Genomic DNA, 13,621 nt, shown 5'->3' with positions numbered 1-13,621 from the left:
TTCTTTATATTCCATGTGTTTTCCCCCTACAGATCTGTGTGAGGAGTCAATGTGGCTAAAATTAAGACCAAACTGCAGGAAGAGAACGGTAACAAAGCAGGACACTCGTCGTGTTCCAACACTTCAAAACGTTCTGCAGAACGTCGATATCACAGATATTCACACAAGTTTGTCATTTTTCAAAGTCTGAAGAGCACTAAAGAAATGAAGCTGCTTTCAAGTCCTGTTTGAATGCATTTACTACACAAAATGCTTCTAAAGTATTCTGTATTTGTAGCACAGCTTCCTGAAATGAATGCACAATGTTGATTTTACTCGACCCTCTGAAAAGCATGTGAGAACAGCAGACTGATGTGCTTTGTCTACATCACTATACCAACTCTAAATAAAGAGTCCATCGTCTTTGTGGTGACATTTATTGACTTTCATTGTCGTTAAGTACTCTTGTCAAATTTTAAACACATAGCTTCTGTGCTCTTGCCTTGGACATTTAAAAACTGAGCTCAATTCTCAGTTTTCATACTGTTTTGACTAAAAAATGATGCTAAATGTAATGTTTGCCTCATCTAAGTAACGCATGCTGACTATAATATGAGTGACCCTCCTCTCTGAGGCCTATATATTCAGAGGTTATTTGTATTTTTCACAATGCATTACTATTTTCATTATATAAATTACTGTCAGTCCACCTCACTGTTGTACATTTGTACAAATCTTCATATTTCATCAAACGCACAAATATGGAAACAAATTAAATGTGTTTCTTTCCTAAATCTCACATGCTTTTCAGATTTAGGATTGTCATTTTTTTTTAATTCATGGTTCAATTTATAATGTGGACAAAAAAATTCTGAACAAGAAATTTAAATGAAAGTGAGACAATCTTGACTAGAAAGATCCCATGTGGATATTCTGTCTGGTCTTTTATTGGCAAACATAAAACCCAGCATGAAAAAGAAACGTAGTAATAAGTACTAAGAACCTACTAACATGGTACAACACTAATGCACTTGTCCCCTTTTGCCACAAACAAAATGTGTATAAAAAGTGCTCCTGACAGCAGGTGGGTGAGGGACAAAGAGTAGCTGAATCAAAGGATGGGGGAGCCTTTGTGTCTCGTTGTTCCCATCTCTGTCTTCAGTCTCTGATCAAGAGACGAGGTGCGCGGGGAATGAGAGGACGAAGCGTCTCTAAGAGACACTGGAGCATCGAATGCTCGGGGAGCCCATCTGAGTGAGCACCTTGTCGAGCCACTGCAGCGGGCCGTTCAGGTGCAGCTCGATCCAGCAGGGGGTGCTGGTCACTGTCTGTCGCCTGTGAAACCCACAAGGAACAAAAACAGATGTTTAAAATAAAAATTCAGCTATTTGGAGTGTGACAGACATAAAAGGCAGGGTTTAGAAACACTGCTGTTATAGTGATGTTAGTGACACGGGTGCTTTGGAGCCCATGGCTTATACACAGGAGCAACTAATTTATGTACCTTCAAAAAATAATTTATTTTATTTTGACAAGACACCAATCTTGCTGCAGCTGAATAACATTTTCCTTGACACACCTGGGTGCCCAACACCCACCTCTCTTGGGGGTGGGCTTTTGTTGCAGACAGAGTGAATGTCACAGGTACTCATGACAGATCCCTCTCGCTCATGGTTCCAATTGTGCTACTAAATACTCAAAATCCCACTCTGTGGCCATGCAACCAGAAGTAACCCTATTGACCAATGAGGTAGTGTACTGTCACTGAGTCATGAGAACACACCCCCAAGATAAATGTGCATTGACCAGATTTCCTGTTTCAAAATCTGCTGTCTCCTTAAGCCTCCAGTATACTCGGGTGTACGTCAGTCCGTGTGTACCGGATTGGACTGGAAGCGGACGCCCACTGGGCATGTCCGTGCAAAGTTCAATTTTTATGACTGCGTACTCGTACTCGGTGTCGCACAATAAACTGCCCGGCGACAGACGGTTTTGTATGTGACACCAATGTATTAAATTCCTCTTCTTCATCCCTGATCTGGTTTAATGGCCTTTTCTTTTGTTTGTTTTTTTCCCAAGAGGCAAGCGATTTCTTCCTTCTCCGTTGATGCCATGACTGAAATGGTGAGAAATGAAGGAATTTGTCACAAGCAAATTAAAATCATGTCCAGCGTGGCTGTGGGAGGGTCTGGAGATTTTCTGGTGGGCTGATCTGATGTGTGGGCTGCAGGGCCAGCGCTCCCTGTTTTTTGTTTAGAATTTTTTATTAACAACATATAAACACAGAACACTGCTGCGGCTGGGGCTGCCAGCTTTCTTTTTTGTGTGTGTGTGCGACCTGTCAATCAATCCAGTAGGTGTGTCAGCAAATGACCAAATGGCAACCTCAATTTGTCCCGAAGGTAAACGCCCCTTGCCTGCGGAGCTGACTGCAGCTGCTCAGGGTGGACGCTTGAATATGAAGTCTCAACCGTTTGCAGAAAGTGTGCATCAAGTCCGCGCGGAAAAAAGGTCCGCGTGAGTTTACTGGAGCCTTTAAATAAATGTTAACTGACTTTTTATGTATGTGAATGTTTTCTATGCTGTGCCCTGAGACGACTTCTGTTGTGACTTTGTGGTATATAAATAAACTCAACTGAAATAAAATAATAAATAAATAAAAAACAATCTGTGAGGGGAGGAGACCTGTGCAGCAGTGGGGGTTTTCTACCATGCATTCTGACTGAAAGCTGGCCAAAAAAATGGTCAAAATATTAAAAATTGCCATGGAAACAAAGTCCGTCCTTTCATTGTTCTTTAAACCGGCAAGTACTGCATTTGCTTTCCACTGCAGATACAGCCACCGCAATGGGGTCAGCTGGTTGTCATATGGATTCGTCTTGGATCTGTAATCTGTACATAAAGATGCTACTGCTTTGCACCAAGAAAATGCCGTTAACCAAAAAGTTAAATGATAAATGTTCATCCTCTTTTCTGATGAGCAACAACACATAAAGTTCTAATTTAATGATCTGCTCATGACGAGCCTTAAATATCGACTAAAATATAAGAATTTAAAGGCTCCAAAGTGTACTCAAAACAAAAACCATTCATCTGAAATGTAAAAAAACCAAAACCATGCTGGTCTTAATTTACGCATAAGTAAAGAATTTTAGCAGGAAAAACTTAACTTTTTGAGATCTAAATGGTATTTTCTAGTTGTTTTGTTTTTGCCCACTTCAATGTTTTGCTTGTGTCTGTGTGTGCGTTCACTGGTACTGTTAGGAAAATATCTAATTGGAGTACATTTTTAACAGTTTCAAGTAATATACAAAAAAATGAAAAGAGAAAATGTTTGGCAGCCCTCATTAGGTTTTAGGAGCTAGAAGAAACAAATATCAGCAATGTTATTGTGCACTGAAGGACTATACAGTGTGTTGTAAAAAGATGGGTCAGGTTTCTACAAGGATTCAGATTTCGTTATCTGACAAGCGCCAAAGCTGCCTCTGCGCTCGCCCACCTGCTGCTTTGTTGCCGTTTAGTTTCATTAAATGATTTGCCTTGCGAGAGTTGATCCATCTGCTGAAACTTGCATCACCATTTCCTTTTCCTGTCACTTTGGTTTCACTCAGCTCTACTAGAGCTTCAAGCTCCAGGCTCATGTTGGTCTTTTTTCCTGCTGCTATGTTTCTTTCTTTTAGCGAGGGTGCCCTTTCTTTTGTTTCGACATTTCCATTTTTTGTTGTGATGTTTGTTTTATGTGAATTAAAAGAACTTACAAAAGGAACAAATGAGAAAAACAGACGAGTGGAAATGAGAATAAGGTGGAGGTGGCAGGAAGGAAAGAGGCCTGCCTGATCACGAAATCCGACTCCTGTCTTTAAGTGTCTCCACATGTCAGCGTTTGGGTTGACATGTGGTCTTTCCCTTTGGAAACCTCATGTGTCAGACCAACATTAAGCCCCCCCCCCCCCCCCTTCTACTATCAGTGAGTCAAACTGTGTGGAAAGCTCTGAGGAGTAAAAGAGGGAAAGTCTGACATTGCTTTTTGACACGGCACATGTGTGTTTGTTTAAAAATAGTCCGGTGTGCCTGCTGGGGCCTGTTTCTATTGATGAGCGCTGCATGACGTCATACTCTGGATTCACCAGAGCGTGAGCAGATGTCTGTTGGATGGTGAGTTGTGATTCACCGCTTGGTTCTATTGTCTGCGTTTACATTCACAGTTGCTCTGTGGGGGAGGCCATCTTTGCTCGTACGGCTTTAAATCACTGAAAAAGCTAATAAAGTGCGTAATTATTATTTATTTGAACCTTGTCTGTGACGTCAGAGACGACATCCTAACCAATCGTTTGAGGGACAAAAAGTTTGTGTGGGTCAGTTCACCAAAGCTAAAGGTGGTCTAAAATGTCCAATTTAAACAAACTCATTAGACCATAAATGTAAGAGCCTTTAACTTTTTTAATAATCTCATAAATATAGTTCTGTTAAAGACAAGTTCTTGTACTCACTCTAGCAGCCTGAATCAAGTTTAGGTTTGATTTTTGTAACAAAGTGCAATGCTTCCTCCCCCTCCCGCCCCCTGAGTGCTCCTTCTTTATCCGGCAATTTAAACAAGATTGCACCAGATGCTGTCGTAATTTTCATTTTTATTCGATTCCAAATGATTTTCTACTAAAATTATATATATATTTTTTTTAAATCTGGGTGAACAACAAAATTTGCTCGGGGGCCAGAATCTTTCTTAGAAGACTCCACCAGCCTTTAATTTGATATGTCAATAAATAGATGCTTCTATAACAGGATGTTTTGTACTTTATTCAGTTACGGGACATAAACCAAACCTTTAAAAAGGTCAGTTTTGTTGTGTTGTATTAAAAAACACAGCCCTACAAAACACAAGCTATCAATTTGAATTAGTGGAATAAGGAACAAATGCTTAATGTCCTGTGCAGTTCTGCACAAAGTGGGACACCTGATCACCTGGGCTGTAAGAGCGGGTTACCTGTATTCAGCTCCCCAGCCCTTGACGAAGCTCATGCGGATGGTGCACATTCTGGTAAGTTGATAGACGGCCTCAAAGCCCTGGTTGACTGACTGCGCCAGCAGGGCAGCAAACTCCTGGTTGTTAAAGATCTTCAGGTTGCATCCTGAAAGGAAAAACACAGACAGTTACACCGGAGAACCAAGAGAACCAAAAAAAAGTAACTCGCAGCTGGTTCCCATCTACACAAAAGCTGGGACAAAAATGACCATTAATTTAAAGGTTTGTTTGACATCCATCCATCCATTTTCTTTACCCGCTTATTCCATTTTGGGTCACGGGGGTCGCTGGTGCCCATGTCCAGCAATCACTGTGCGAGGGGCGGGGTACACCCTGGACGGGTCACAAGTCCATCACAGGGACACATAGAGACAAATGAGACAAACAACCATTCACTCTCTCACTCACACCTAGGGACAATTTAGAGTTACCAATCAGCCTAACATGCATGTTTTTGATCTGTGGGAGGAAACCGGAGCACCCGGAGAAAACCCACGCATGCACGGAGAGAACATGCAAACTCCACCCAGAAAGGCCCCTGGACCAGGGTTTGAACCAAGGACCTGCTCGCTGAGAGGCAGCAGCTCTACCAGTTGTGCCACCGTGCTGCCTGTTTGTTTGACATGTCAAAGTATAAATTAGCAGTAAATGTTTCTCACTTGTGACATATTTTTTTAATTTCAAGGTACACCAAGAATACTTTAAGTCTGACATAATAAAATAATTCCAGTAAATTCTGAGTTTGGACCATTGTCCAAAAGACGACCATTGACACCTTGCACATGGAGGGCAAGGCACAAAAGTAAGACGCTGGCTGTTCACAGAGTTCTGTGTCCAAGCACATTAATAAAGAGGCGAAGGGAAGGAAAAGATATGGTAGAAAAAAAGTGTACAAGCAATAGGGATAACTGCACCCTGGAGAGGATGGTGAAACAAAACCCATTTCAAAATGTGGTGGAGATTCACAAAGAGTGGACTGCAGCTGGAGTCAGTGCTTCAAGAACCACCACGTACAGACGTATGCAAGACATGGGTTTCAGTTGTCGCATTCCTTGTGTCAAGCAACTCTTGAACAAGAGAGCGTCAGAAGCGTCTCGCCTGGGCTAAAGATAAAATGGACTGGACTGCTGCTGAGTGGTCCAAAGTTATGTTCTCTGATGAAAGTAAATTTTGCATTTTCTTTGGAAATCAAGGTCCCAGAGTCTGGAGGAAGAGAGGAGAGGCACAGAATCCATGTTGCTTGAGGTCCAGTGTAAAGTTTTCACAGTCAGTAATGGTTTGGGGTGCCATGCCATCTGCTGGTGTTGGTCCACTGAGTTTTCTGAGGTCCAAAGTCAACACAACCGTCTACCAGGAAGTTTTAGAGCACTTCATGCTTCCTGCTGCTGACCAACTGTATGGAGATGCAGATTTCATTTTCCAATAGGACTTGGCACCTGCACACAGTGTCAAAGCTACCAGTACCTGGTTTAAGGACCATGGTATCCCTGTTCTTAATCGGCCAGCAAACTCACTTAACCCCATAGAAAACCTATGGAGTATTGTGAAGAGGAAGATGTGATACGCCAGACCCAACAATTCAGAAGAGCTGAAGGCCACTATCAGAGCAACCTGGGCTCTCATAACACCTGAGCAGTGCCAGAAGATATGTAGACTTAAGATGGGCCATTACATTTTTGCTTAAAGAGACTATGGGCTCAGACAACAAACGGCATCAGTATGAGTTTTAGTAAAGGTCTATCTTGATTTAAACAACAAATAGATGAGAAAATGTATTGAGGAAACTGCATGGAAAGAAAACAGTGCATGTTGGACAGGGAAGACATCCTTCGATTGATGGTGATGAGGTTTTCTCTATTTCATGGTCATGATGGTACATTTAGAGCACATCTGCTCTGAATCATTCAGTTCAAACATATAAACATGATTATTATACATTTGGCTAACAAGGCACTCCAGTATTAACTTCACTGTAATACTGAGAGTGCTTTCACTGAACCTTTACTGAAAGTTGACCTCTGCTTTTTTTTAATTATAATGCTTTCATACATTTCAATTTACAAAACAAATCACACACACAGAGACATTTAGACTTAAAAACAAGAGCTGCGCCACCTCGACAAATGAGTGACGAATAGTTTCCATGTACTCCTGTCTATGTTTGTCCGAATTCATCACACTTAATGTTTTTCTTCTGACTATCTGTTGGACACACACCTGGAGGGATCTTGCAGACAGTGGCAGGGTGCCAACCATAACGCTGATTACAGTTGGGGCTCTGGACAAAGATAGCACTGTCACTGAGACACTCTGCAAACACCTCTCCGCCGATGTAATACAGCCGCACACCACGTCCTTAGAGATATAAAAGACAGAACAATAGATGTCGTTAAGAGTAGCTGTGATTACTCGTTGTATTTGACTGACACTGGATCTGAGTGGAGTACTGAGCCCCACCGATGTGTCTGCGTGTTAACTCCACAGCTGCGTTTCGGTTGACGTTTGACAACAATCCAAGGCAGAAACGCTCAGAGTTGGAGGGGTCTGTGAAGCCATCCACTGTCAGCGAGGGCTGCGAGGCGTGGAAGGTCTCTCCTACTCGCTGGTTCAGCTCGTAGTATGAAATAGAGCACCAGAAGGCCGGCTCACAGTATGTTACTGGCTGGAGGTCTGAGGCAGAAAAAAAACACAGTTGGTGTGGTGAAAACTGAGGGAGAGACCAGGAGTTCAATTCTGTATTGTGTACTTTGTCTGTGAGTAGGCTGAATTGTGCAGATCTGTCTGACTTTGTGAGAGAGAGAAAAAAGAAGCCAGACACTGCAGTCGGTGCTGTAGGAATATTAAGTGAATGCAAATGGAGCTAAAGAAAAGTCAAGCAGACAACAAAACAAATGAGAGAAAACAGAAATGAGGGGGAATGATAATCAAAAGGAGACAAAATGAATGAAATGTGGAGAGAAATGGTGAAAAAATTGTGATAGCTTAGGTTCGGAAAACATCAGACCCTGTTTCCCCATAGAAAATATGAAAATTTATTTCCACTGATGATTCCTCCTCAACACCAAAAATTCTCTGAGAACTTCATCGTTTAGTCTTTAAAGTTCAGACAAGAACAGACCTCGCTGCCAAGTAAAACTGGTGTCATTTTCTTATTTAAACCAGCAGCATTCCAGCTAAAGTCTCCCTGGGGGGTTTCTTATCCTGTGAGAACAAACGTAGGATATTTTTATTGATGTTAGTGTGAACCGAGCAGTGCCTTGGCCTGTCTAATGGCTCACACTGAGGGTGTGAAGGACAAAAGCTTCTTTCATCCCCTCGTTTCCTCTTGAAGAACGCAGTTAAACCAAACACAGAATTCCACTGGGAACAAACAGCGGTGAAACATTTTGTCTGCAAGTGAAGAAGACCGAAAAGAAAATCCACACAGACAAGTAGTTAGTTACCTAAGTTACTGTGTGTGGGCGAAACGGGGTTCGGTGACAGGTTTGGCGAGCTCGTGTCCATACTGTGGGTCATCTGGTGATCATTAGTCTCTCCATCCTCACTGAGGTATCCAGGTGGTGGCGTTTCTGAGAAACATGAAAACACATGAGACCAAGACACACAAAAACTACTTATCGAGACACAGGTGGCTGACAGAATCTCAGGTTTGTACAGATAACACTTGGCTGAAGGGAACACAGCTGTGGTCACCTATTTACAGTTTCCTTACTTACCCATGCTTGTAGATTTCAGGCATCAAACCAAGGCCAAACCAAAAGGTACATGCAGTGTTTCACTGGGCTTTCAGTTATTTACAGTCTCATTGAATTCTGAGTAGGGATGCACGATATTGGATTTGGTCGATAAATGATACCGATATTTTATATATGTTCCTTTGTCAGAACATAGCCCTCTTATTTAGGCTTATTTGCTACAAAAAATGTGTAACAGCTGTAAGAGCTAGTGACATATATTCAGTAACAGCCATATGATATGCAGAGCACTTTAACTTATATTAAATGAAAAGTGTTAAATGTTATTTATTAGCATTAGTCACCTGCGATGCTGTCTCACTTGTGGAGGCTTGTTCCAGGTTCCTAGCTGCAGTGTGGGATCCTCTGCACTCTTGTGCATGAAGGACAGACTTTTTAAGTTCAATGTTTTTGTCTATCCGTTGTGCCATAAGACTAATCATGCTACGATGTCCAAATGTCTGTGGTAAAACTCACCCAAGTGCTATCAGCTATTAGCTTCTCAATGACGTCAGAAATTAAGGTACGTTGGAAAAATATTTCAGAATGGGGAGGATGTAGCGAGGCTCAACATAGTCCATAAATCTTTGGAATCAGACATCCTCATCAACCAAAAAAAAACTTCCACACAGCCGACATTTTGAATTTTCCTCTCCTCCATGAGACCAGGTAGGCACATGTGACGTCATCATGTTGTGCTGCCGCTGCAGGCATCCTTGTCACTGGGTTGTCATACAAAAACAGCGTCTTTTATATCGGTGAGTTATTTTGATGGAATGACCGATATCCGATATTGAACTTTAATGCTAATATCGGCCGATACGATACCATGTCGATAATATCGTGCAGCCCTAATTCTGAGTACTTGCGACCAGCAAACCATGCTGTGTTTTTGAAACATATTTTTGAAAATCACTGCCTAATTTTGTGTGCTCAGCAAAAACTTTCCTGGAGACAGCTCACATTATTTCCTGCCCCTCTCCATCTTGGCCCACTTTGTACCCACTTTGATGTTTCTGGTTTAATTTACTGAAGGATAATTTTTAAACGAAGATAGGCAGATTTTGATCAGGCAGTTTTTTAAATAATTATTGATTATGATGGGTGTGGTTTTTAGACCTGAACATTTAAGACTGTAGTCTTGGACATTTTCTGCCATAAGGAGAGGGTGGAGGTGTCAAAACTGAGCTCTAGGGTTCTAAAATTACAGAAACTAAAATGAGAAGCGATCAAATCAGCTTTAAGATGTCCACAACAACTCTAAGATTATACTGAGTGAAAATTTGTCATGTAAATTTTTTGAAGGCGTTTTAAAATTCAAGCAAAAAACTATCTGCAAATCTCACAAAAAATCCCCATGAACATTTTCTCGAGACATTTTGGAGGCTCCCTCTTGAATGCCATTTGCCAACTACTCTCCAACAGTTGCAGCCCAGTGAGACACTGGCTGAAGGACTAGAGCAGGATTCACCCAAATAAATAGTTAAAGTTTTACAAACAATCAGCATCAAATTTATAAAATAAAAATAAAAAAAACTGTCATTTCAATAAAGAAAGACATCTTCTGAAAATAACAGAAATCTCATTCAACTGTTTGTCCACAAAATTCAATTGTCACCTTCTTCCAGAGAAGTCCTGTTCAAAATTGTATGGTTTTCTTTTCTTAATGTGTTACACCTTAATTTTTTGTAGCTATTATATACTATATAATTATATTATATTAAATGGAGTATGTTATATTCTACCATATTGTTTATTATATTTCTTTTGGACCTTTATAATATTATACTTATATTTCTTTTTCACTTTTGGTACTTTATTTTGTATGTTTATTGCATGCTTTAGTATTTCTTGTTGTTTATTTTTAGCGAGTCGAAACACTTCTTCTCATCCTGAACATTTCATTTCATTGTTGACCTTGTGCTAACCTGCATATGACAAATAACAATAACCATATCTGAAAATGTTTACTTATTCACTTAAAGATTAAGATTAGGAAGATTAAAAAGATTAAGAAGAAACAAACTTCTCAGCATGCCCTTTTGGCTCAGGTGTAAAATTTCTAACAGCCTTTATGATACATCAAACCATAAACTGACCCTTACTGTGAGTCAGCTTTTGAGGAGTACTGGTACCTGGTATGTAGTTGCTCTGAGGCTCAATACCAGCAGGGAAATTGGTGTTTTCAGGGATTGAATGGCTGTAGTCGTCCAGGGGTGGGAACTCGCTGGGGATTTCTGTGTGTCTGGGCACCAGCACCGGTGGGAGGACTGAGACACAAACATAAAGTCAGAAACACACAGCCAGCATGCAGTTTCTTACAATATTTCAACAGTGACTGGTTTATCTTAACTTTCAAAACCAAAACAAATCAGTGTGAAGAGGATTATAAATAGGGAAACACTTTAGATTATTTTCAACAAGTCAAAATATAATTAATTTCAAAATCTACCAACATCCTCCCTTAAATTCCGGGATCTTTGCTGAAACTAACAACGTCAGAAGGATTGATTGACCGTCCAAGCTGCCGTACCTGGCGTCTCCACTCTCTGGTAGTGATAAGGGTTGACGCACACTTCATCCTTTTTTGTATGGAAGGCGTACTCGCACAGCTCCACTGCTCGCAGCTCGTGGTGAGACTGCAGGTCCGGCCAGCGCCACAGCCGGCAGTAGATAACATGAGGCAGACCTTTTCTATGAGACACCTGCAGGCGGCCATCCAAAGATCTGCCAAGAAGGAACGAAGACAAAGACGTCTGTCAATCATTTGCAGTCTTCAACCTGAGATCTTAATAGTAAGTTTTTCATGTTTAAGCAAGAAATCAGGTCTCTCTTGGAAATGAGTCCTCGAGGCTCAATGGGATTTACCTGTCTAAATAAAGGTTGATTGAAAGATGCTTTCTTGACATGTTTTTTTTCCCTTTTCAATAAATTTGTTTAATTTATAGTCTACACCTTTATATTTCTAATTTTCAATTTGGTCTATACATCCACATGTTATCTAATACTGCTTTTAGTGGGTTCCTAACAGTTGCTGGTTTAATCTAATTTATTTTTTGGAAAAATATGTCATTTAAAATAAAAAATCTAATTGTAATAGTGTTTGATGCAAAAAAGTTTATATAGGCAAATTAAGTTTTTAAGCAGGGTGGCACGGTGGTCCAGTTGGTCGAGCTGTTGCCTCTCAGCAAGAAGGTTGCCGGATTGAATCCCGGCCGGGGGGCCATTCTGGGTGGAGTTTGCATGTTCTCTCCATGCATGCATGGGTTTTCTCCGGGTACTCCAGTTTCCTCTTACAGACCAAAAACATGCATTTTAGACTGATTGGTAATTGTCTCTAGTTGTGAGTGAGAGAGTGAATGATTGTTTGTCTTGTTTGTCTCTATTTGTCCCTGTGATGGACTGGAGACCTGTCCAGGGTGTCCCCTGCCTCTCGCACAGTGACTGCTGGATATGGGCCTCACTGACCCCCGCGACCCAAAAAGGAAGAAGCGGGTAAAGATAACTGATGAATGAATGGATGAATAGTTTCTAAGCATTACAACTACCTTTATTTCCTAAGCCTAGTTAAGAACTAAAAGTGTCCTACAAATAACAAAAACAAACAAATAATTATTTCTGTCACTAGAATTCCCCAGACAAACATTTATTCTCTAAAACTAACTCTGAAGTGTTTACCACTGCAGGACTCTAAAATGACCTCCTGTTGATGAGAGTGCCAGCTTTGAGCACGCTTGTAATGATGCGATATCTATTAATAAACAACTGGAAATGAGATTAACGTATGTGCAACAGGAATTTCATTGTCTACTGTAACATCTGCACTCATCTGGGATACAATGCCCTGACAGGAGGATTAGGTTTGGTCGTTGTTTGACATTGCACAACGACATATTGGGGGTGTAGCTGCTTATTTCATAGCACAATGACCCATGGCAGAAAAACAAAACCATGTTAAGCTCATCATGTTATACAAGAGTCAACAACCACATATGCCCCCGTGTGTCTGTCTCAACTGGCCAGAGTCGCATATAAACACAGAATAAGGGCCAAAGGATTAAGATGAAGTTTTTAGAAGGACAAACGTAACGTCCGAATAAAACCAAAAACATATATCATCTAACTACTGAGAACTCAACTGAACCACATCTGGGCCGTCTATGGTAAATGTTCTGTTTGATTTTGTTGTTAAAAGCTTTAAATCACAGGCTTTATGCTTTCAAAAAGTGACTCCAGCATCCTAACAGGTGGTGGGGGTGTTAAATTCTGCAAATGGAGTATGTGTATTTTATAAACATGTATCATTATAAAACCATAAAAGCAGATAATAAAAATACTCAGATTCAGATAAGCCTGCATCAAAGAATCAACACTGAATTCCTCTTGCTACAAATAAAACTAGGGGAATCAAATCTTGCAGAATCATGTTAAAGTAATCCAGAGCTTTAATCACCCATTAAATATCAAAACATGAAAGCCAGGCAGCACAGTGTGAAGTATAAAGTAAAGTATTAAGTCCCTACATGAGAATCTCAGACCCAAGCTTTGTTTTATATTGTTAGTAAACAATTTGTTCATTACATTCAAGTAATTTAGCATTTACCATAAAAATAAAAACTGAAGCCTTTTTGACAGCCATGATTGTTACTTTGATGACAGACAGACAGACAGGACAGACAGAGACAGACAGACAGACAGAGACAGACAGAGACAGACAGACAGACAGACAGACAGACAGACAGGACAGACAGAGACAGACAGACAGACAGACAGGACAGACAGAGACAGAGACAGACAGACAGACAGACAAGACAGACAGGACAGACAGAGACAGACAGAGACAGACAGGACAGACAGAGACAGACAGAGACAGACAGACAGACAG

General features: G+C 40.8%; 1 protein-coding gene across 1 annotated transcript in view; it reads right to left on the bottom strand.

Moving 5' to 3' along the window:
* Window positions 1–309: 309 nt before the first annotated feature.
* Window positions 310–13,621, bottom strand: part of LOC119423984 (mothers against decapentaplegic homolog 3) — a gene marked incomplete in the record, with an annotated part of 37,743 nt that continues 24,431 nt past the window's right edge. The window contains 7 exon segments of the mRNA XM_037691425.1: window positions 310–1,314; window positions 4,964–5,108; window positions 7,220–7,357; window positions 7,460–7,672; window positions 8,446–8,571; window positions 10,872–11,006; window positions 11,270–11,453. Coding sequence (XP_037547353.1) covers window positions 1,191–1,314; window positions 4,964–5,108; window positions 7,220–7,357; window positions 7,460–7,672; window positions 8,446–8,571; window positions 10,872–11,006; window positions 11,270–11,453 — 1,065 coding nt within the window.

Source organism: Nematolebias whitei, chromosome 2, assembly GCF_014905685.2.
Source record: "Nematolebias whitei isolate Nwh7 chromosome 2, NemWhi1, whole genome shotgun sequence".
NCBI classification, from domain to species: domain Eukaryota; kingdom Metazoa; phylum Chordata; class Actinopteri; order Cyprinodontiformes; family Rivulidae; genus Nematolebias; species Nematolebias whitei.
Note: the sequence above shows the minus strand (reverse complement) of the source record. Positions and strands in the feature narration are given on the sequence as shown.